The 24,953-nt window shown below is 45.8% G+C and overlaps 1 protein-coding gene across 2 annotated transcripts in view; it reads left to right on the forward strand.

Annotated features, from left to right (window-relative positions):
* The window catches only part of NWD1 (NACHT and WD repeat domain containing 1), a 60,434-nt gene that overhangs the window by 26,246 nt on the left and 9,235 nt on the right, over positions 1–24,953 (forward strand). For both annotated transcript variants that reach the window (XM_045853257.1, XM_045853256.1), the window contains exons 8-16: positions 808–925; positions 1,858–2,016; positions 4,860–5,057; positions 6,714–6,836; positions 11,506–11,714; positions 13,212–13,478; positions 20,934–21,024; positions 23,336–23,490; positions 24,672–24,948. In XM_045853257.1, the coding sequence (XP_045709213.1) occupies positions 808–925; positions 1,858–2,016; positions 4,860–5,057; positions 6,714–6,836; positions 11,506–11,714; positions 13,212–13,478; positions 20,934–21,024; positions 23,336–23,490; positions 24,672–24,948 (1,597 nt within the window). The remainder of the gene's footprint in view (positions 1–807; positions 926–1,857; positions 2,017–4,859; positions 5,058–6,713; positions 6,837–11,505; positions 11,715–13,211; positions 13,479–20,933; positions 21,025–23,335; positions 23,491–24,671; positions 24,949–24,953) is intronic.

Genomic DNA, 24,953 nt, shown 5'->3' on the forward strand with positions numbered 1-24,953 from the left:
TCCCCTGATGTTAATGAACATCTCCATAACTGTAGCGCACTGATTACTACCAGCAAATATACTTGTAAGTCTTTTGTTATCATTAGATTTTTCTTTCACTTTGTCTCCATGGATGGACAGGGGAGGCCAGAGGCAGGGCCAGGCCTGATATTTCTTGGCGCTGCCCTGATGACTCACAGGTCTCCTCCCTGTGCCCAGAACCCCTGGGGGCTCAGTCTCCTCCCTGCACTCTGGGCCGTGGTGTGTACTTCTTTCTGGCCTCCCAGACTCGGGACCTCCTGCTTCAGTCCATCCTCCCAGGGAATGCTTTTGACAATGCAATCTGATCATGCCTCTCCTGTAACACCTCACATGGTTCCCGAGTGCCTTTGTGTTCTGCCCACCCCCACCCCAGCCTGATATTCATGATCCGCTGCCTGCAAACTCCCTGGTCTCATCCCCACCATGATTGCCTACTCTGCCTTATAATTCAGCCCTCCCTAAAACTCTTGTCCTGCACCCTCCCACCTCTGGACCTTTGCACATACCATTCCCTCGCCCAAGAACCCATTGTTTTCTGACATATTTCACCAGACAAACTCCTACTTATCCTCTGAGGCTCCGCTTCCAATGCCCCTTGGATTTCCTGAGCCCCACGTCCCTCCCTCTGCCGCAGCCCAACTTGCAGTGGGAATAGGGCGTCTCTGTCTGGAATTGTGTCCCCATTCCCTCCAGCATCACGTGGTGCCCAGCCTGGCTCCTGTTTGTGGAGTGAATGAATGACCTCCTGTGGTAGTGGCCTGGCTGCCATGCCCTCCTCCTCTGCAGGTGGCGCCCCAGCCCCTGTGGTTCTCAGACACTGTTGCAAACCTTCGGAAGCTGAAGGAGTTGCCCCATCACCTGCTCAACTCAGGCCGCATCGAGGAGCTGAAGCAGGAGGTGCTGGGTAAGGCCCCCTACCCCGCCTTGAAGGAGATGGAGCAGGTCTGTACCCTGCCCCATGCTCCCTGTTTCCAGAGCCTGGGAAGAGTGAAGGGCAAAAGTCAATATCCTTGGCTCCTCTTAGGGCGCTGGGTCTCACCTGGTGCAGCTCTGCACCTCCTTCCCAGGGGACACCTGGCAATGCCTGGAGATATTTTGGTCATCAAGACTCGGGGAGGGGGTGCTACTGGCATCAAGTGCTGGTTGATAGCAGAGGGTGAGAAAGTCAGCCTTAGAATGAGAGAGATCCTGTCTGTCAATATGTCATCAATTGTCTCTATCTCTGCTTATCTGTTTATCTGCCAATCATCTCTACCTATCATATCTGTCTTTCTATCCTATTTCTAATCTATATCTTTCTATCATCTTTATATCTATTTGTCCATCTATTGTCTATCCATCCATTTTCTCTTTGTCTATTTATTACCTATCATCTCTGTCTCTAGCTACCGTCTAGGTTTGTCTGTTTAGCCATCGTCTCTCTTTCTCGCTATCATCTATGTCTATCATGTTTATGTCTACCCATCCACCATCTATCTATCCACCCATCCTTCTGTCTATCCACCTATTTGCCTATTGTCTGTCTGTCTGTCTGTCTCTCTCTCTCATTCATCTCTGTGATTCTCAACCAGGGGTGATACTGCTGCCACGGGCAGTGTTTGTGTTCTTGATTGTCATGACTTTGGGGGGAAGCTGCTGGCATCTGGCGGGTGGAGACCAGGGATACTGCTCGATGCCGTGCACTGCACAGGACTGCCCGCCACAGAGGGTCACCTGGCCCCGTGCCAGCAGTGCCAGGAGTGAGACCCCCTGGGAGAATGGGAGAGGTGGGAGCCCACCTCCCAGGATGAACTGGAGGGAAGAACGTGCTCCCCACAGCCCCCCTTCTCCCCACAGGCAGCATGGACTGGATTTCCTGCCGGGGTATCTCCGGGGGCATTGAGAGCCTGTTGGATGACTTTGGCCTGTACGCCCCTCATGTGGACTGTCCCGAGCTGGGCCTGGTCCGAGAAGCTCTCCAGCTGTGCCGCCCAGCCGTGGAGTTCCGAGGCATGGGTGAGGGGGGCTGGCCTGGTGGGGGGATCCACTCTAGTGGCCACTAGAAGCTCACTCTCCCTACTGAGCCACCAGCTGGATTGTTTTTAACCTGCATACCTTTCCTGTCTACACCTACGGGGCTTTTACCAGCCCAGACTCTAGAACTTTAACTTGAACCTGGAAGAGCTTTGGATTGACAGCCACCAAAGCAGTGCCTATCCCTCGCCCCCGGCCCAACCCCTATTTCTAGAAAGGACCAGATAGGTGATATTTCAAGCAAAATCAAGGAAATGATGCCAATACTTAATATAACAAGAGAGAAAACACATTCCCACAGATTTTTTATTGATGAAATTCAAAATACAACTATAATATTGAGCATGACTTTTTTTGGTAACTTAGGTCTACAATGATAAAGACAAGGGAATTCTTGTTCTGGGGAATAATGTTTTGCTTAGTTGTGGGTCAAGGTCAGTGTTTCCTGCCATTCCATGGATTGCAAACGCTGGTCTGGAAAAGCCATTCGTAGCTCTCAGGGCAAGTCGCCGGGCTGCCCTAGAAGCTGAAGAACCTCTCAATGTTCAGTTGATGCTCTGTCCAGGATGGTATTTTGTTTGTTTTTTATTTTCTATGTTTTATTGTAAAGATTTTATTTGTTTAATTTTAGAGAAGAGAAGGGAGGAGGAAAGAGAGGGAGTGAAACATCAATGTGTGGTTGCCTCTCGCACACCCTCTACTGGGGACCTGCCCCGCAACCCAGGCATGTGCCTTGACTGGGAATTGAACCAGCGACCCTTTGGTTTGCAGTCTGGTGCTCAATCCACTGAGCCACACCAGCCAGAGCTGTTTGTTTTTGTATTTCAAAATTGTGGTAAAATACATGTAACATCGAATTTACCACTGTAATCTTTGTTAAGCACACAGTTCAGTGGCGTTAAGTTGTTCACGTCATTCTGTAACCATGACCACTGTCTGTCTCAGAACTTTTCATCTTGCCACACATTTAACTGTCCCCATTCAACACCAGTTCTCCACTCCCCTCTCTCAAAGAGGACTGGAAACAAACATTGCGACCAGAGGATGCAGCTGGGCAACCATGTGCTCTCTGCACATTCCAGCTCCTAGAAAACGGGTGGATATTTCTGACTTCTGTTGTCTCCACCTCCAGGATCACTTGCATGGTGCCATTTTTCTCCTTCCTTCCTTCCTTCCTTCTTTCCTTCCTTCCTTCCTTCCCTCCTTCCCTCTTTCCCTCCTTCCCTCCTTCCTTTTTTCTTTCCTTATTTATTTAGAGAAAGGGGACAGGGAAGGAAAAAGAGAAAGGGAGAAACATCGATAGGCTGCCCCTCACACCCCACTAACTGGGGACCGCAACCAGGCACGCATGTGCCCTGATGGAGGATCAGTGACTTGGGGGATGGAACTGATGACCTTTCACTTTGTGGAATAACACCTAACCGAGCCACACCAGCCAGGGTAGTGTGGTGCCCTTTCTAACCCTGTTTTTATTTAAAAGATTGTTATTTTGTTCATCATGGGTTTGAGGTACATTACTTTTGATTTTTTAAATGTTGCATTAAAACAGTATTTATCTTGATGGCTGAATTTATAGGTGCCTCCTTAAATTTTGCACCCATGACAAGGGAGGCACTTGCCCCTAGTCCTGGCCCTGCCCCACCAGCAAACCAAGGCACAGGACATTGCCACCACTGTCCTGAGCCCCACAGTTACAGTGTGCCAACAACAGGAGCAAAGTAAACTGCCCACCTGCAGTGTCTCTGATCTTTACTCAGCACTGGAATCAAGCTCTTTAGGTCAGATCTGGCTGTGTGACCTTGTGTAGATTGCTTAACCTCTCTGTGCCCCAATTTTCCCCTTTATAAATTTGAGGTGATAACGATGATACCTCTGTGAATAACTGCCAACCACCAGCAAATGTATATTCACTTCCTAATCTCTAAAACCCGTGACAACTGCCTTACCTGGCAAGAGATGTGATTAAGTGAAGGATCTTGAGATGGAGAGTTCATGCCTGGTTATATGGGTAGACCCTCAGTGAAAGCACAAGCATCCTTATAAGAAGGAAGCAGAGAGAGAATTGAAACAGAAAAGGAGAAAACATGGAGACACACAGACAGGAAGGTCATGTGAAGATAGAGGCAGAGATTGGGGTGATGTAGCCACAAGCCAAGGGCTCCTGGAGCCCCCAGAAGCTGGAAGAGACAAGCAGGATCCTCTCCTAGAGCCTTCAGAGGGAGCGTGGCCCTGCCGTCGCCTTGGTTCTGGACATCTCCTCCCTCAAACCGGGAGAGAACAAAGTTCTGTTGTTTTAAGCTACCCAGTTTGTGGTCATTTGTTACAGTAGCCACAGGAAACTAATGTGCTCTCACTGTGAAGTAATGGGGTAATGATAGGTGTTTTTCTAGCAGATACTTGCTGGGTGTCTGTAAGGTTCTAGCTAGGCAGTAAGAACACAGCAATAAACAAGATAGACCTTATTCCTCCAGGTCCAGGCAGTGGGGGCAGCTGGGCCATCAAATAAACACATGAAGAAATGTCAGATGGCAGCTGCAATAAGATCTGAGCTTCAGGACTGTAGGGACCACAGGGCTGGACTGGAGAATGCTTTACTCAGAAGTGACCTTGGAGCTAAGATGAGGATGAAATGATTGGTATAAGAAACGGGAGGGGGAGGAGGGGGGAAGCATTCCAGGCAGAGGCCCGAAGGCTGGGAACTACCTGGTGCACTCGAATCAGGGACAAATGAATGCGGGTAACAGGCAGGAGAGGATGATGGGTGAGGTGGGTGTTCGACTCAGGAAAGCAGAGCCCTTCCCTTAACCGGAGTTCCTTCGTTGCAGAGAGGAGCATCCTGTGTACAGAAATCCTGGCCAGACTCCATTTCTTCGCCACCTCGCATCCAGCACTGGTGGGACAGCTCTGCCAACAGGCCCAGAGCTGGTTCCGGGCATGCCCACACCCTGTGCTGGTGCCTCTTGGAGGATTCCTCCAGCCCCCAGGAGGTCCCCTCCGGGTGACCCTCACTGGCTGTCACAAAGGTGGGTCTCCCAGTGTAGCAAAAGTCCTGCTAGGCCCCCCCTTTCCCCAGGGGCAGTGGAGGGCAGGAGTTTCAGCCTGCTCTCTGGGGCTCCTCTCTGCTGGTAGGGAGGTCCCACGGGTGCCATCAGGGCTGCCCCTGCTGTCTCCTGCTGGCTCGCTCTCTCTGTCCCACCAGGGACTGTAGATGACTACTGTGAAGACTGCTAATGAGCCCAGAGTGAGGGGATGCCAGCCGCCTCAGGGGTCTGGTCTGTAGGCATTTAGTGCCCGTCTTACAGAGGGTTTCTGCAATTTACAGGCTGGTGCTAGTAAGTCTGGAAGCTAAGGACTGGTGCCTGACTAGCCCCGGAGATGCTGATGGAACTCACAGATTCCCTGGCACACCAGAGTGTTAAAGAGACAAGAGGGTTTCAATCTCTCTGTTCATCTGTCATCCATTTATCCATCCTTCTCTCCTTCCATCTGTCCTTCTGTTCATCCCCCCTTCCTTTCTTCATCCATCCATCTATGCTTCCTCCCTTCCTTCCTTTCCTCCTTTTTTCCTTCCTCCCTCCCCCTTTCTTTCTTACTTCCTTCCATCCATCTATTCATCTATCCATCCATCTACCTCACTTCCCCCCTTCTATCCATATGTCCATCTATCTGTCCTATCCACCCATCCATCCACCCACACTCCCTTTCTACATTCCTTCCTTCCTTCCATCCATCCATTCATCACCATTCATGCTTTATCACCTTTCCACCCATTCCTGTATCCATGCTACTTACGTTTCCATTTCCTTCACCTGGCCATGCTCCATCCACTCACTTACCCCTCCACCCATCCATCCACTCAGCCAGTTATCAGCTCACCCACCCATCTGTCAATTGATTCGTCCACCTCCTCATCTAATACCTATCCATTCACACACCCACTCATCTAACCAACTGCCTGGCCACTTACCAACCAATCCACCTCCATCGTCAATCCCTTTTTCTGCTCACCCACAACCTCTTGCATTAATTAGGAGGCCACTCAATACAATTAGCTTGTGGTTCAAAGGTCAGTTATTGCGACTCAGGACATTTCTATGCTGCATTGCCCTGAATGAAAATACACTCCCAAGGCATAGCACTTCCAAAACAGAAATTCTAAGAGACACTACATACAATTAATGGAAGAATTGATTTAGGGTCAGCCACTAGAATGCTGTATTGAGGAGTCTGAGACTGAATCTGGTTTAATGTAATACTGTATATTTGTTAAGATACAGGTTTGAATGCTGTGACAAAGGCCAAAACAGCAGTGGCTTCGATAAAATAAAATAGTTCATTTCTCTCTCGCATAACAGTCCAGTGCTACCCTGGACAGCCTGGGTAGCAGAATTGCTGCTGGGTAAAGAACACTGAACTAGAGAGACACTTGAGACCAAGCTGTGGTTTCTCTCCTAAGGGCAACATAAACATTACAGCCGGGATCTTAGTCTGGTGTCTGGCAGCTCTAGGTTTGCGATCCTGGCTCTGTTACCTCCTAGGTGTGTGGCTCTGGACAGGGACTGAATCTGACCCTGCCTCAGTTTCCCTGTCTGTGAAGTGGGGGTCCGTGAGAGGACCTCATGGCTGAGCACTCATATATGGGGACTGATGTTCTCCCTGTTGTCTTCTGTGGGCTGTAGGCATCACTGCTATGGCATGGAGCCTGGAAGAGAAACTGCTGGTGGTTGGCAGCCAGGATGGCATCGTGGCCGTGTGGGACATGGAAGAACAGCAGGTGATCCACATCCTAACTGGACACACAAGTGAGACTCTGGGGGGGGGGTTCCCATCACCTTTTTCCTAGTGTCTCACATCAACTAGTCAGTCTCCAGAACCCTTTCACTACCAATTCACTTCTCTGCACCAAAACCCTGGCTTTGATCCTGTTATCAGTTAGCTATTGCTGCATAACAAAACACCTCAAAACATAGTAGCTTTAAACAATAGCTGTTCATTTAGCTCACCTTCTGTGGATTGGCAGCTCAGGCCGGACTGAGCTGGGCAGCTCTTCTGGTCTCAGCCGGACTTGCTCATGCATCTGTGATCCGTTAGTGAGGCATCTGGGGGCTGACTGGTCCGGGATGTTCTCAGCTGAGGCAAGTCAGCTGTGCTGCACACAGTCTCTCGGCCTCCAGCGGGCTGGCGGGGGCAGCGGCAGGGCCTCCAGAGGGCAAGCAGAAGTGCACAAGACTCTTAAGGCCCAGCACTGTCCTTGGAACTGGCACCCTGTCACATTCGGCTGGCGAAGGGAAGAAGTCACAAGAACAGACCAAAATTAGTGAGCAGGGAAACAGACTTCATTTATTGATGGGATGTGTAGAGCCACACTGAGAAGGTACATATGTACCAGGGAGGGTAAAGACTTGTGGCCATCTATGCAACTGTCTAGCGCAGTAAGGTTTTCTTTTCTCAGAGTCCCATCACCACTATGGTTCACTCATTTGATCAATTATCAATTATTGAGTGCCTACTGTATACCAGGCCCTGTTCTAGAGGTCAGAGAGAGGCAGACCAGGGACAAGATTAGGGTGAGAGGAGTAAGGCACACACCTCAGGTGTACAATTTAAAGGGGAGCCCCCATAGTTGATGAAACCTTACTCATCGAGATAAATACTATTTTAATACAATGTTTTTTTTAAAATGGAAATTAATGCTAAAAGAACCACAATGAATAAATATCTTGAACCCTGTCTTGAATGAAGGGTCCCATCACCACTATGGTTCACTCACTTGATCAATTCAGTCGCACAGGGAGCTCCCTGGTGACCTCTTGCGGCCCACCCCTGCTCCAGCACCCCGGCTGCCCGGCAACCGGCAGTTGCTTTCTGAATCCCTAGGTTGGCTTTCTGGGCATTTCGTATAAATGGAATCGTGCGCTCTGTGAGCGCTTGCACCCAGCTTCTTTCACTCAGCGCGACGGGTCTGAGGCGCCTCCCCGCTGCTGCGCTGCTGCGGGGTTCGTCCGGCTGCATCGCAGCGTCCTATCCGTTGTGGGGGTGAGTGGGCTGAAGAGCATTCACACCGTTTCCAGCTCGTGTTGTTTGAGTAATGCTGCTGTGATCACGCTCCAGAATTTATTAAACTATTAAAAATGTTTATGTTTAGACTATTTCTAGTTATCTGCTATGCTGGGTAATGGTGGGATGAATCTCTTATTACTCTTATCAATATTTTTAGCATTCTGTCGAATATTTCCAGTAAGCGGGACCCTTGAATTGAAGGGCACGAACACTCCTCTGAGTTTGGACAAGTTTTCGTATCACGGGTTTCTAGACAGGCGGCGCGCAGCACACACCCCCACCCCCCACCCCCAAAGCTCCGGCGTCTGACGTTTCCGTTTGCTCTTCTCTTCCCGAGGAGTGGGAGTGCAGTGGGTGCTGTCAGGGTGTCTTTCAAGTGAGGTACCGTTCATTTCATTATCGCCAGGACAGCTCTGTGTTGACAAATACAAATATTCAAGACCTGTGCCCATTTACAATGGTGACCTTGATTTCTTTTTTAAAGTCACCAAACTCTTGTTATTTGTAATCGGAAAAATTCAGTAACCAATTTATTGAAAAATTCAATTAGACACGTACATGAAAAGTGAGTTTCTGACCACACGGCAGCACACTGCGGGTGGTTCCTGTTGGCTTGGCTTGCGGCAGCTGGTCGGGACGTTTTCAGGGATGTTGTAAGGCAGTTGACAGATAAGCCATTATTAAACAGAATATTACGTATGTAATTAAATCACTTCTATTGCTACAAGGTAATATATACTCAAAACTTGTCACTTTCTAATTGTTTCACCACACTCCGGCATTGCCGATGTTCTCGGCCGCTGTACCAGCGTGGTAGGAACGGTGAGCCCCTGGGCATTGCTCTCCCCGCCACAGTCAACGGTGGCTTGGAATCAGCCACAGCTGGAGCACTTGCACCGTGAAAAACGAGCAGCACCACAATCAGGGCTTTCTTCCACCTCCTTGTAGAGCTAGTTGTTCAACATTTCCCAGCATATTGCTGTTCTAATCTCTTCCTCCAGGGGGCGTTGGGTTTTATACAGTCGTATCCTGCTCAAGGACAGGGATCCATCCTGAGGAACGATTGCTAGGAATTTCGTCTCTGTGGGAGCATCATAGTCACACCCGCGCGCAGTGGATGCGTTTGCAGCAGCATCGCCACAACTAGGGAGGAATGTGTCGCATTACAGTGGCTACAATGTCACTATGCCATAGGGATTTTTCAGCTCCAATCTCATCTCATGGGACCACTTTGTGTACACAATCATTGACCAAAATGTCATTATGTGGCATGTAACTGTATTCAAATATAGTTATATATACACAAGTATATATAGTATGTATGTATGCAGTTATATATATGCTTTATATACATATGGTTATATAGTCATATAAGCTTTTACCTTTTTCTCAGTTAACATATATTTTACCTCTGCATATCATATATATGTCTCTAATTCATGTTAGCAGTAATATATTGTTCTCTATGGGCATATATTGTAAAATACTACTATTTATAAAAATCTTGCTTGAAAATACCCAAATTACAACAAATAAAAATCACACACTATCTTGGTGGCATTTGAATTATAAAGGAATAAAACTCTCTCCCTTTATTCTCTCCCCCTTTGCATACCCCCTTCCCCCCTAAAGTGGCCAGAGTTCACAGTTCGTTATATGCCAACGGCACATTCTCTGTAGGCTGCTGCCGACATAGCTCCCTATGGGCTCAGGTACTTGGAGTTTTGTCAAAAATCAGATCATGTTATTTTATATACTGTGCTGCAACTAGCTTTTATCACAATACCTTGTAACAATATTCTGTAGTGGTTGAGAGCTTGGGCTCTGGACTCAAATCCTGACTCCATTACTTATTAACCATGTGGCTTTGGATAAGTTACTAAATTCTGCTGAGCCTCCATTTCCACATCTGTCTAATGGCTAATAATCATATCTCACAGAGTTGTTATGAGGATTAAAAGAATTTAATGTATGTAAACTCTTACAACTATGCTTGGCACATAGAAGACACGCAGTAAGTATTGGCTGTTATAATAATAATGATTATCAGGGTAAAGACACTGTGTATATACATCCATCTTATTAGTATTATTATTTTAACCCTCACCTGAGGATATATTTATTGATTTGGGAGAGAGAGAGAAAGAGAGACATTGATATGAGAGAGAAACATCGATTGGTTGCCTCCTGTACAAGCCCTGACCAGAGGTCAAACTGGCAACCTAGATATTGTATGTGCCCTGACTGGGCTTTGAACCCTCAAGCTTTTGGTTTATGTGTTGATGCTCCAGCCAACTAAGCCACCTGGCCAGGATCCATCTTATTATCTTTAATGCCTGCATAATATTCTTCATGTACAAGTAATATGAAATTAAAGTGCTTCTAGAACTTCACAGAGTTATGCTATTATTTCTGCAAGATATATTTCTAGAAGCGAGATTTCTGAGTCAAATTGTATGCAGATTTTTTTATTTCTCTTTTTCTTAGCCATTTACTTTGAAATATTGAGTACTTGCAGACCCACATGAAGATGCTAGCTAAAATGGTACAGAGAGCTCTAAAATGGTACCCTTCATTCACCTGACTGGTAACATCTTAAATGATTCCAATATGTTACCAAAACCAAGAGATTGCCCATTGTAACTTTTAATAAATGGTACCAAATGCCCTCTTACAAATTTATATCAACTTAAACTTCTATCAGCAAGGTAGGACCATAACTGATTTCTTGTATCTTTGCCAACCCTTCAATGATCAACCTATATGTCAATATGATGGGTAATGATGATATTGGAATTTCATCTTGCATTTTTGCACTGACTATGAGAGGTTGAGCATCATTTTCTAAAGCTTATTGTCTGTTTTACTATTTCTGTAAGTTTCCTGTTTATATTCCTTGTCCAATTTGTGAATAGGTTATTTGTGTTTTCCTTGCTTATTTGTAAGAACTTTTTGTTTATTAAGGAGGTCACCACGCATATGTTATATACTGCAAATATTTTCTCCCAATCTGCCACATGCCTTTCAGTTACATTTTACCCTCCTGAAATTTTACATTTTTATATAATCCAGTTGCTTAATTTTTCCCTTTATGTCTTTGAAATTCCATGTTTTGCTTAGAGAATATCTCTCCCAAATTGTAGAATCTCCTCCTATAGTTTTACCTTGCTTTTCTTACACGCCCTGGATGATGCTGAAGTTTTATTTATTTTAATAATCTCTGTTTATTACAGATTCAACATCTGGGCAGTTGATCTACTCCCCACCAGTTGTTACATGCTTTGCCACATATTACCTCCCCCCACCTTTGTTTTGTAAATGAGGGAATTTCCAAGCCAACAGGCATTTTGGTAGATGGAAGGTCAAAGTGTGCCCAGCTAATACCCTCTCCCCCACCCTGGCCTGCTGCAGGAGAGATCAGGTGCATAAAAGTGTTTGCCAAAGGGACGCAAGCCATCTCTGCCTCCAAGGACCGCACGCTGCGCTTGTGGAACTTGCTCACTGGCCAGGAGAAATTCACCATTTGGGAGGGAGGCTCAAAAGATCCCACTGAATCTCAGGTCTGGAGCCTCCACGTGGACGAAGCGAAGAAGATTGTATATTTGGCATCTAGCTTCAAGGTAACAAAGGTGGCTCATAAAAATTTAGTTACTTGTGGCCCCTGGCTGGCGTAGCTCAGTGGATTGAGCACAGGCTGTGAACCAAAGTGTCGCAGGTTTGATTCCCAGTCAGGGCACATGCCTGGGTTGCAGGCCATAACCCCCAGCAACCGCACATTGATGTTTCTCTCTCTCCCTCTCTTTCTCCCTCCCTCCCCTCTCTAAAAATAAGTAAATAAAATCTTTAAGAAAATTTAGTTACATGTGGCTTGCATTGTATTTTTATTGGTTGATGCAGGCTTACATATTAGAGGAGTGTTGATTTCAAAACTGATTATAGAAATCATCTTTGTTATCTGCAAAGTTTGGAAATGACAGTAAAGAAACAATGAATAATAACAATAAACTCAAAGATAACCGCTGTTAACATTTACATGATATTATTTTATGTGTGTGTGTTTGCAAATGCCTGTGTGTATAAAACAAAATCAGGATAAAACCATATGTGTTTTATAAAGCTATGTCTTTTTTCTATGTTTTTTAAAAGATTTTATTTATGTGTGTATTTTTGAGAGAGAAGAAGGGAGGGAGAGGGAGAGATACATCAGTGTGTGGTTGCCTCTCATGCGCCCCCTACTGGGGACCTGGCCCACAACCCAGGCATGTGCTCTGACTGGAAATCAAATCAGGGACCCTTTGGTTCCCAAACCGGCGCTCAGCCCGTTGAGCCACACCAGCCAGGTCTGTAAAGCTATTTTCATTGGCTCATAACCTTAAACAGTCTTCAAAAAGAGCTTGCTGAGTGATTTTATAAGATGCCTCTGCATGGCTCCACTATTGTTTATTTAACTAATCCCTTCCTGTTGGACATATAGGTTGTGTCCAGTTCTTTAAGCTTTCAAATAACTGAGATAACTTTCCTTACTCATATATTTTTGTGTGTATCTCTCCTTATTTCTTTAACACAAACCCCAGAAGTAAAAGTAGTGGGCAAATGTTTACTATTTAAATGGTTACTGCTGATAAAAATATAATTTTTTGTGAGGTTAAATAGGGGAACTGCTTTAATCAATAATTACTTGTAATGGACATATGATGTTGATGCATATGGTATGGCTGGCTTTTCTCTATTTTTAAAACTTTTTATTTTGCAGCAATTTTAGACTTATGCAAAAGTTATAAAGATATTATAGAGTTCCCTTGTGCCCTTGATTTAACCTTCTCCAATGCCAACATCTTACATGAGTACATTTGTCAAAACTAAGACATTAATAGTGATCATTTCTATCAACCTAATTCCAGACTTTATTTGGATTTCATCAGTTTTCTGCAAATGTCCTTTTGCTCTTCCAGGATCCAGTTCAGGACATCTCTCTCTGACTCCCTTATATTTGGAGCTGGCAGAGTGTTGGAAGTAAAATGCATGAACTATAAAAAGGAGCAGGTTTTGCAGTTGACTCTGGAAAACTTGCAGCCTAGGCCGTCTGCCAAGTTTTCTCTTCCTTTCCATCCTGTTAGGTCAGTGCGTGGAATCTGGAAACTGCAGAGCTGGTTTTCCAAGTCCTGGGAGATGCCTCCGACCCCTGGCTGTGCACGGCAGTGCTGGGGGCCGCGCTGCTGACGGTGTCCGAGGGCTGTGTGGTCAGTCCGTGGAGCTCGGCCACAGGCAGAGTGCAGGGGAAGTGGCACTTGTCCAGTGTCAAAGAGGAAACACCTACCTGTGGGGTCTTAATCCAGAAGTCAGGACGGATGGTTATTGGGTTCAGCAAGGGCTCCATCTCTTTGGTAAGCAACTTTTATTGAATATGAGGCCAACACTCACTCAGCTCCAAAGTGCTTGGCTGTCCTAGAAGCTGGGAGAAACCATCTTTTAATAAATGATGCTTGACTTCCTAATCCCAGAGATTCACAATTCAGCACATTTCAGGAAACATCTACAGCTACCTCCTGGGGGCTGGCCAGTGGGGGCCATTGCTGGCATCCAGTCCTGCTAGGGATGACATGGGAGGCAGTGGAAGAATGGGCTTTAGCGCTGTCCCCGCCGAGGAGCCAGGAGTTCAGGTACTACCCACCAGCTCCATCCGTGTCGGTTGCTACCAGGAGCACTCACACAGGGACCAAGTGTGATGGTGGGATGGGGGTGGGGGAGTTAGGATAAATACCAACCCAGGCACAGAGTTGCAGGTGTGCAGTGGGCAACCTCCAGGAATACAAAAGGACCTTGAAAGGGTGTGGATGGGCACCGATAGCAAGTTGTATAAGGAGTCATAGGCAGAGAAATGAGAGCACCACAACAGGCTCTGGAGGGGCTGTAGAAGGCATAGGAGTCCAACTGTGCCCTCAAGAACTCAACTTAAGGAGGGAGATGAACTCGCCAACTACATATAGCCACACTAAGGAGAACAGACTCTATTTTCAGTAGAAGTAGAGATAGTGTGTTCTTCACTGGGGGGAAGGAGTAAATACTTCCAGTAAATACTGGAAGAAGCAATCTGGGAAGGCTCCCCTGGGGAGGCACCCTTGGAACAGGAAGGATTTCCAGGATGAAAAGGGAAAGACAGAGGGAATAGGGGATATCATGGTGGTGAGGTAGCATGTGCCTGACATTCTAAGGAAAAGAGAGGCATCATGGAAACAGGTCACAGAGGGTCTTGTATGCTCTGCCAAGGAGATGAGAATTTGGGGTGGGGAGGAATATGGCCACTGGAGAATCATCCTGAAGCTCCATACTTTTGGACCTCATGGCCTCGTAGCCTCCCTGAGGAATCAAGGAAACAAACACAATAATGGAAGAGAACCTCGGTTCTTTTATTAGGGCTCTTGGATGTTTAATGTTATTTCTCCATTTACTGATTATCTTCAGTAATATCCTTCAGCCTAGAAAGGAACTTGAACTTGGGGGTTAGACACAGCTAGGTTCGAAAATCCAAGCTCTACCTTAAACTACTTGTATTCCTGAGCAAGCTCAGTGCCTTCTTTGAGCCTCAGTTTCCTCATTAGTGAAATGGGGTGGAGGGGGCAGAGGTGGCAGCTACATCCAGAGCCAGGACAAGGGATGGATAGATGGGCACCTGTTCAGACTTTTGACAAGTAAGATATCACTGGAATTAATTGGAAATAAGGTGCTAGTTAAACTCACATTTCTCCCTACAAAGCTCATCAGTGGTGCCCTACTCCCATCCCCTCAGCTCTGAAGGCTATTCTTCTATTCCTAAAGGCTGCCATTTTATGGATCCCAAACCTATTGATGTTGGCGCCTTGGTTAGCAAAGCCACAGTGCTCATCTGGGCACACATCACTTGTAGGGACCTCCACAAGCATGTCCTCCGCTGGGGCCCCTATTTATGGCTGGGGCAGATCTTGTGGTTCTTTTTTCCTCTTCTTTTTTAAAAAGATTTTATTTATTTGCTTTTAGAGAGAGGGAAGTGAGGGGAGACAGAGGGAGAGACAGCAATGTGTGAGCCTGGGCCACGGCACTCAGCCTCCTTGGGTGCTGTACGTGGGCTGGGGCCAGCCGCACCACCTTCTGGGCCTCCTTTCCTTCTCTTCCATGAGATTAACCAGCCCTCCTGCTCAGGGGAGAACCCAGCAAGCAGCTGTTCTCCAAGTGCCCCCTATAGGGCCCTGTATGGGCTCAGTGCTCTGTCCTCCTCCTTTATTTATTTAGTTAGTTTTAAAAGATTTTATTCATTATTAGAGAAAGGGAGGGAGGAAGAAAGGGAGAGAAATATCAATGTTTGAGACATACATCTATCAGTTGCCTCTTGTAGGCCCCCAAAGGGGGACCTGGCCAGCAACCCAGGCATGTGACCTGACTGGGAATCAAACCAGCGACTCTTTGGTTCTCAGGCCAGCACTCAATCCACTGAGCCACACCAGCCAGGGCTCTTGTGTTTCTTATGATTTCAGGATGCAGTTCAGCAAGAAACTATCAGGGAACTTTGAGGGACAAGATTTATTACTCATGAGTCCTGGGAGCTATGTGGCACCAGCATACCCAAGGGCCACACAGTTGAGGACTGTGAGAGAGGAGACAAACAGAAAGGGACAGAGGGACAGAGACTGAGGCAGAGAGACTGAGAGAGGGAACCTTGGGCTCTGCATTTATTAGAGTCTAAGGGTGGACCCAGGGTTTTGTAAGTTCACGCTTTATTGGCGGATTTGTTTTATTCATTTATTCATTTTTTAAAATTTTATTTATTTTTATTTTTATAGAGAGGGGAAGGGAAGGAGAGAGGGAGAGAAATATCAATGTGTGGTTGTGTCTCCCACATCCCCTACTGGGGATCTGCCCACAACCTGGACATGTGCCCTGACTGGGAATTGAACCAGCAACCTTTTGGTTCACAGGCCCGCGCTCAATCCACTGAGCTACACCAACCAGGGCTTTATTGGCGAATTTAAAGGGAGGAGTGGGGTCACTCAAGTGGTCGCTTATCTAGGCTACCCACTAGTAGCTGTGTCATACAGCTAGCAATATGTTTATTCAAGATGGATGTCTTTTGGGATGGATGCCTTGGCAATCAAAAGCTTAATGACAGGCACTTACACTACAGCAGTTTACTGCGCACGTCCAACTCTGCACCTGGGTTTTTTTTCCTGACTCCCCCACTCCCCTAGCACATTTGGCCATTGTGTTAATGCTCCTGAGAGCAGCCTTCCCCTAACCACTGGTGGAGCTGATGGATATAACCCCAGCTCCTGGCCTCCCTGACACATGTTCTACACTCTCTCCCAGAACATCCTCAGCAGGACTGAGCTCCATTGGCCCACATCGTTAATGGGCTTTATGAGCCACATTATGGCTGCCTTTCCTTCCCAGTCCCATTTCTCCACTCCCTACCAGTGTTTCCTGGGATCAACTCCCAAATAAACTACTTGCACTCAAATGCTATTCTCAATGTCTATTCCTGGGGCAATCCAAACCAGATTCTTGGAAAAATATAAATTTGGGCAGAAAGCTGCAGGCAGGACTGGAAAGACAATCTCTGGCATCCCCAAAAAGCTGATGGTCAGGCTATAAAGTACAGAGAGAGGTGCCATGATCTGGAAAACTGGTGGCTGGGTTTAAGGAATGGGGATCTGTGGGGTTTCATCAGTGCTAGGACACTAGCCCTGCTAGAGGAAGTCTTGATACCACCCTCAGAACATTTGAGATAGTGGTAAATAAATTTAAAAGTGTAATCTACCCCAGACCCAGTTGACATATAAATTAGATTAATTCAGACCCCTCCACCCTAGAGACCCAACAGGGTACCTTTTCTCAGGGCACTAGGCTCTACAATCCTTTTCCATACACTATCCATTATATTACAAAAATCATGGCACACCAGGAAGCAAGAAATTGGGATCATAATCAAGAGCAAAGTAGGACCATGGTCAAGAGCAAAAACAGTCAATAGAAGCAGACACACAAATGACCCGGATGTTTAAATGATCAAAGACCTTTAAAATGTATACAATAAATAGTAGAAAAGGTGGGTAACGTGTGAACAGATGGGAATTTCAAATTTTAAAAATCAAATCTAGAGAAGACAATAACATGGAAATACTAGAAATAAAAAGGCAATGTCAGAAATGAAGAATTCATTTAATGGACTTAAAAGCAGACTGGTCACAGCAGAGAAAGGTCAGAGAATTAAAAGCAAGTAAATGGAAATAATCCAAACAGAAATGGGAAAAAAATAAAAGAGGGTAAAAGGAAAAAGGCCTCTATGAAAAGTGGAACAATGCCAATATCTAAAGGACAGTTAGAGTCTCTGAAGTAGAGACAAAAAAGAGAATGCTGCAGAAGAAATATTTGAAGATAATGGTTGAAAATTTTCCAAAACTTATGTAACATGTCAGCCCAAAGGTCCAACAGCTCATATGGTCCCAAGCAAGGTCGAAAGAAAGAAAACTACATTGTTTCATAGTCAAACATAGTCAAACTGTTGAGAACCAAAGATAAAGAGAAAAATCTTAAAAGCATCCAGAATAAAAGACTTGTTATATATAATGGGTGACAATAATAAGAATGACAGCTGACTTCTCATCAGAAACAAGTACAGAGGACAATGGAATGACATCTATGACTTGGTGAAAGAAAAAACCAAAACCTCTCAACCTATACTTCTATAACCAGTGAAAATGTCCTTTAACTCTGAAGGCAAAATGGAGGCATTTTTAGGCAAGCAAAAGCTGAGACAATTTGTCTCCAATATATCTGCACTATAGGAGATGCTTGAAAAAAGTTATTCAGGGGGAAGAGAAGCTTAATGAAAGAAGAGAATCCGGAAAAGTAACTAGAAGAGAAGGCTCAGCTCAAAGCTGTCTGTTTCCCAGAACCACAGGGAAGGAGACTGAATGAGCAGGTAACCACAGACTCTGAAACCATTTGGGCCTGGGAAAAGCAGTCTCCTTGCACTGAAGTTCCTGAGTATCATCCAACCATCACTCTTCATCAAAGCTGACCTTGAAATATTTAAGTCCGAGTAGAACTCAGGATGCAGAGCCACTGGACCTGCAAGCCAGGAGATGAAGATCGTGCCTATGTCAACCAAGAGCCAGGTATTGAAATAACAGGAAACTTACAACAAGGATGTAAAAAATATTAGTAGGCCGCCATCCTGCTCTACAGAAACAAACACACAAACTTCTGATGAGCACAACTGTATAGCTGCATGTGGCGGTTGCATGGGCAACTCCAGATGAAGGCTCTGACTCCGAGCCAACTGTGGCCTGCCTCTGGTCATTGTAATTCAGCAAAACTTTGAAAAGGACTTCTGCTTAGAGCGATGCTCTACCAGGAATGGGAACTTCATTTTATTATATAGATGATGTGTTGTTTTTTTTTAAAAAAAGCACCTCCCAAGACTTATCTAGTTCAGCAAAACCCATATAATGGACCTCTTATATTAAACATAAATGTATATTTTTATAAAAACAAAATCCATTTCTTGGGCACTATTTTACCTTCTTCATGAGGGTATAAATTGGTGAGGCCTTAGGAAAGCAATCTGGGCCGTGTCTCTCAAGATTCAAAAGTCACATCCCCACTGAACCCAGCAGTTCTGCTCACAGGAACTGGTCCTGAATACTTGCAGATGTGCACACAAGTATAAGCACAGTGTGGCTGCCTTTTACGTGAATCTGACTTCGGTAAATTTGAAATAGGATTGTAAAAGTGTTCAGTATCATTTTAGGAGCAAACCTGAAATAGGGAAAATACAAAAGCCTTTAAAATTTGTTCAGCATCTCACGAATGGTAGTCTGTATTTACACTCATGTCAGTATCAGCACCTGGTAGGCAGAGACACCCGCAACCCTCTGTTGGTCCAAGGGAGGAGTCCCTGTCAAACTCAGCATATTAGCTGAGATCTTCAAGAGTGTACCCCTCACTTAAAAATGAGACCGGCCTAGAGGATGGTATTTACTGTAGCAGTCTATGTGAAAAGAAAACATTGACATGATCTCACATGTCCATCTGTAGAAAAGTGGTTAAATACACTTAGGAATATCTGTGTTATGGAAGATTACATAGCCATGAAAAATCTGATGGTCTTGGGCAGTGGTCAGCAAATGGTGGCTCACAGCCTGTTGTTTTGTGTAGCCCACAAGCTGAGAATGATTTTCTAATTTTAGTAATTGAAAAAAATCTTTCAATATCTTGCAACGTGAAAATTCTGTGGAATCCATAGTTCCGTGTCTGTAAGTGAAGTTTTATGGGCACACCACACCCATCTGTGTATGTGCCATCTATGGCTGGGTCTGGGCTATAACGGCAAAGTTGAGACCACATGGCCACAAAGCCTAAAATACTTACCGGCCAGTGCACCACAGGACAGGTTTGCCAATTCCAGAGCGAGAGCTGTCTTCACAGGCATTACAACAAACTTTCAGGCAGCACTCCCTGTGTACTAAGCACTAGTCTAGGCACTTCGTATTTGTTATCTTATTTAACCATCATAGCAATGCCAAGATGTAGCTGCTGCATTTTTTTGTTACACATCAGTAAACTGAGGCACAGAGAGTGGCACAGATGGGCTTTGAACTCAAGCAGATGAGCTCTAGGATCCATGTGCTTAACCACTATGCTACCCCTACCCTGGCACTATCGGCATTTGGGGCCAGGCCCTCCTCAGCTGTGGGGGCTGAGCTGGGCATGGAGGGCACTCAGTGTAGCCCTGGCCTCCACCCGCTTGACGCAAAGCATCTCCTGATCTTAGCAACCAAAAATGTCTCGGCACATTGTCCAATATCCTCTGGGGAGACAGAATCACCCCCCAGTTGAGAACCACTGCCCCAGACATGTTAAGTGAAGGAGCAACTTGCAGAATGTCTGTGACGGATTGTGCAACAAAGGACACTCATGTGACCATTTATTCATCAAATGGACAACGGTCCTTTCTGGGGAGGAGGAGGAAATACAGGGAAGGTGAAAAAATGTACATTGTGTATACTGGATATTTCTTTTTTAAAAAGTTTATACAGTATTATTGTTTAGTTTTTTTAAGTTTTAAAAGAATCACATTTAAAAAATATCAGCAGTGACAATATTAAAAATATCGTCCATAAGGAAATTCCCTTGCTTCTGCACATGTTAAATAAATGTTGAACAAATACTTTTTTAAATCCTGGCTTGAATTGGTGTAAAGAACTCACTTTCCTAGGCTGCCCACGTGTCCCATCCCCTCCCTCCCACCCCCAACAGATAATGGACATAACTCTTTGGGTACATGCCTTGTGGCAGTCGGGCACTCAAAACTCAGTAGATGGATTGGGGCTGAGAATCAGGGTAAATGAATGAATCTCCCTCTCAGATTCAAACAAAGTCGATTCATTTATGCAACTCGGGAAAGGGGAGAATGGCATTGCCTTCCTCTGTCCCCACCTTGTGTTTTGATTTTATCTGAGCTCTCCAGACCTCATCTGGGGGCAGTAAACAAATGCTAGAATGTTCTCTGGGTCCCTGAGTTGGTTATAACAACAACAATATCAACAGGAAGAACATTGGCCACTTTGGGACAGTTGACAGGTGGGGGTGGGGGACCACCTACACACTTCTCAGCCCACCATAGCCTGGTGAAGCAGTCCTGGTATCATCACCCATTTAACAGATGAGGAAACTGAGGCACCCAGAGGTTAAGAAATTTGCTTAGGATCACATTGTTGGTGAGTGGCAGAGCCCTGTGTGAAGCTCTTGACCCTGAACGCTAAATCCTGTGGAAATACTTCATGGGCATGTTTGACTTTGTGTAGGTTTCCTCCGAAGGAGACAGCCTGCTGGAGAAGCTTCCGGAAGCTGTGGGGTTCCTGGTAGCCTCTGAAGATGAGTCTCTTCTCGCTGCAGGTAGCGTTTTGCTCCCCAGGAGTGAGGAGCGGGAAGCTCTGGATTTGGTTGGAATGGAGCGGGGCTCACGGAAAAGGCAGAGTCTTACACCAGCGATCAGCAAACTTTCTCTGCCAAGGGCCACACAGTACACATTTCTGGCTTCGCAGGCCTGATGGTCTCTGTCACAACTGTGGAACTCTGCCCTTGTAATGCAAAAGCCACCCAGGTGATATTTCAAGTGGTTGTGGCAATGTGACAATACATCTTTCTTTGTGGATGCTGGAATTTAAATTTCCAATGATTTCCATGTGTCATGGAATAATCTTATTTTGAGCTTTTCAACCATTGAAAAAGGCAAAAACTATTCTTATCTCATGGGCCATACAAAAAAATAGATGCCTGGCCAGTTCTGGCCCCAGACTGCAGCTTGCCAACCTGTGTTCTGGGCACATCTCCTAACCTTTCCGGGTTTCTGATTCATTGCCTTTGATGTGGGAGTAGTTAGATCGTCACAAAGATAGGGTGGGGCTGGGGGAGAGGATGGGGTACAGTCAGGGGTGAGCCAGCCCACACAACCCCTGCTTTTAGGGGCTTTCAGGCTAGCAGGAAAGATGGACACATAGGTAGGCACAAGAAAGACAAGAATCAGGGGCCATGGGAGTGTGTGACAGATTTCCTTCTTTAGTCTGAGCAGTCAGGAAAGGCTTCCTAGTGGAGGTAACTAACATATGCTCCAGACCCTGATTTTTTTAAGGGCAGTTTTAGGTTCACAGCCAAACTGAGCAGAAGGTACAGAGTTCCCATATACCCCCCACGTGCACAAGCACAGCCACCCGCATTGTCAACACCCCCCCGCCCCAGAGTGGCATGTCCTGGTAACTGATATTCCCGCACTGACATACCACCTGAAGCCCACAGTTTACACGACACAGTTCCCCTCTTGGTTTTGCACATTCTAGGGGTTTGGACAAAGGGATGATGACACAGACCCATCACTATAGCCTCACACAGAGTATTTCCCTGGGCTAAAATCAGCCTGGCTTTTTGCAAAGCCATTTCCAGGGGTCAAAGATGCTGCAGGCCAGTGCTGTCCAGTAACACGAAACAGAAACATGAGCCATGTTTATAGTTGAGGATGTCCTCACGAGCTCATGTAAAAAGGTGAAAAGGTAAAAGGAAGCAGGTGGCCTTCATGTTAATAATATATTGTATTTAATCCAAAAGTTCAATGTGAAGTCAATATAAATATCATTAATGGTATATTTGACATTATTTTTAAAATTTGAAATCTGGTGTGTACTTATACTTACAGCTTATCTCAGTTCAGACCAACCACGTTTACAGCCTCCTGTGACCCCAGTGGAGAGTGCAGGGCTGATAAACACTCACCCTCTGAGATCGAATGATGGGTGATGGATTGATATATGCCCTCTATCCTGTTTCCAAAAGAATTTCAGGTGGCTAAAGTATGTGTAGAATGCAGCACAGCAAGTAGGATTGAAAGGAGAAAGAAAAACAAACTTAGGGGCACAAAATGGAATCGGAACGGAGGCCACAGGCATTGAGGAGCTGGGTGACCTAAAAACTTGTTACAGTTGGGTTTCAAGTGTGGCTCTTCCCAGCAGCCCATGAGAAGGAGGAGCCTGGCCCATTTTTTCCCCCACTGTTGTTTCTAGAAGCTGAAAGTCTGAAATCAGAGCTGGCAGGACTGGCTCCCTCCATAGGCTCTGGAGAAGAATCCTTTCTTGCTTCTTCCAGCTTCTGCCTTGTGATTCCTTGACTTGTGGCCACATCCCAGGCACTGCCTCTGTCCTCATCTTGCCTTCTCTGCTGTGTGTGCCACTTTCTCATGGCTTCATTGCCCTTGTCACAGATTGCAACCATTTTATTTTCCTTTCTCGCTCCCTCACTCCTTTCATTCCTCCTTTCCTTCTTCCTTCCTTCCTTCCTTCCTTACATCCTTCCTTCCTTCCTTCCTTCTCTTTCTTCTTCCCTCCCTCCCTCCTTCCCTTAAAAGGTATTTACAGTGTCCAGCCTTGTGCTGGGTTCTGGGATAGCCCAAACAGGCAGTCCCAGTCTGCAGAGAACTCATTGTCTTCTGATAATAAATAACTTTGCTGTTTTTCTGTGAGATTATTGATCACTGTCATCCCTGCTCCCCGCCCCGCCCCAGTGTGAGCTGTGTGAGGACGAGGGCCGTGTCTGTCTTGCTCACCATTGTATTCCTTCCACTGGCACATAGTAGGTGCTCAAAAAACTCTGTTGACTAAATTGAACTACTCAAGATCCCCCAGGAATGAAAGTGTAACCCTAGTCTCTGCTATTATAGGCTTTGGAAGATCTGTGCGGATATTCTTGGCCGACTCACAGGGGTTTCATCGTCTCATAAGCACTGACCTTGAACATGAGGACACAGTGGAGACAGCCGTTTTTGGTCCTGAAAACAATCTGATTGTCACTGGGTCCCGGGATGCACTCATTCAGGTGAGGGCGTGACCTAGGGCCTGTCATCCTCACCTCTGCCTCCGAAATAAAAGTATACTTTTTTAGGGATCCCTGAACTTCAAAATGTAGAAACCCACAAAAATTAATGCGAGCAAAACAGGGCAGGTCATGGGGAGGATAAGTGGGGACTACTGATACATTCAACGAAGCAGGCAGCATTCCCACGGAACCTGAAGACCAGGAGGGTTTTGACCTTAGAGGGAGCAGGGTCGGGGGGAGGGGAGGAGACCATTAAGCTCAAAGTTCTCAGGACATCTTTACATTTTTAAGATTATTGAGACTCCCGCCCCCAAGAGCTTTTGTTTATGTAGATTATAGCAATTTGATTTATACATTTTTAACGACTGATTTTTGGTGTATAATTTTAGTGTTTACAGAAGACTTGCATCCATGGAAAGCCCCCAAACATATACCCTCTCCTCCCCCAGCTTGCCCCAATGCTCACATCTCCTATTACCTCAGTCCCTTGGTCAAATCCAAGGCATTAACACTGGAATGATGCTCTTAACCGATCTTCAGATTCTGTTTCAATTCCGCCAGCTTTCCCCCAAATGTACTCCTTTTCTATTCTAGGATCCAATTCAGGATCCCACATTGCATTTAGTACTTACTGATAATTACCACATTAAAAATTTAAAAATGAGGAAATCCAGAAATACTGACCCATTAATTCATGTATGTAACATGTTAACATGTTAACATACTTTTATGACAACAACTCCGTTTTCTGAAACAAACCAAAAAGCTCATGAGGAGAGTGTCTCTTCCACATCTGGCTTCACAGAAGGCTATTGGATTCTCCTGTTTGATTCTGCATGCTCCTATCTGTTTTAATATCACATGTCCCCTAACTTCTGGAAAACACTGTCTGCTTGTGAGAAGAAGAGAGTAAAAAAAGCAAATAATGTCTTAGAATTATTACGAAAATAGTCTTGCTTTGGTAGAAAAAGCTGGGGGTACCCTCCAGGGGTTCCCTGGAACACACTTTGAGAACTGCCATGGGGGTAGACTGGTGCGATGTAGGGAGGTTTTAGTGGGTGGCGAGACATGAAGGCCTTTGAACCTCAACCTAAAGATTCACCTTAGGTGGATAAATGAACTTAAGCATATTCTCAAGCTATGGAAGAAACCAGCTCTGACTCTCTGCTCGCCATCCTCAGGTGTGGAGTCTGTCGGAACAGGGGACCCTGCTGGACATCCTGGAAGGTGTCAGGGCCCCCGCGAGCCTGCTGGCCCGGGGTGGGGCCTTGGTGGCGTCTGCCTCGCAGCAGTCCTCCTCCTTCACAGTCTGGGACCTCACTTACACTCAGAAGCCGCGGGCCTCTGCCCCGTTCCTGGACCGCACCGGCCTCACCGCCGTGTCACACCAGGGAAGCTACATCTACTTCCCCAAAATCGGGGACAAAAGCAAGGTCACCATTTGGGACTTGGCAGAAGGTTTG

The sequence above is a fragment of the Phyllostomus hastatus genome, unplaced genomic scaffold (genome assembly GCF_019186645.2).
Source record: "Phyllostomus hastatus isolate PE091 unplaced genomic scaffold, TTU_PhHast_1.1 phas_contig_98, whole genome shotgun sequence".
In the NCBI taxonomy this organism is placed as follows: Eukaryota; Metazoa; Chordata; class Mammalia; order Chiroptera; family Phyllostomidae; genus Phyllostomus; species Phyllostomus hastatus.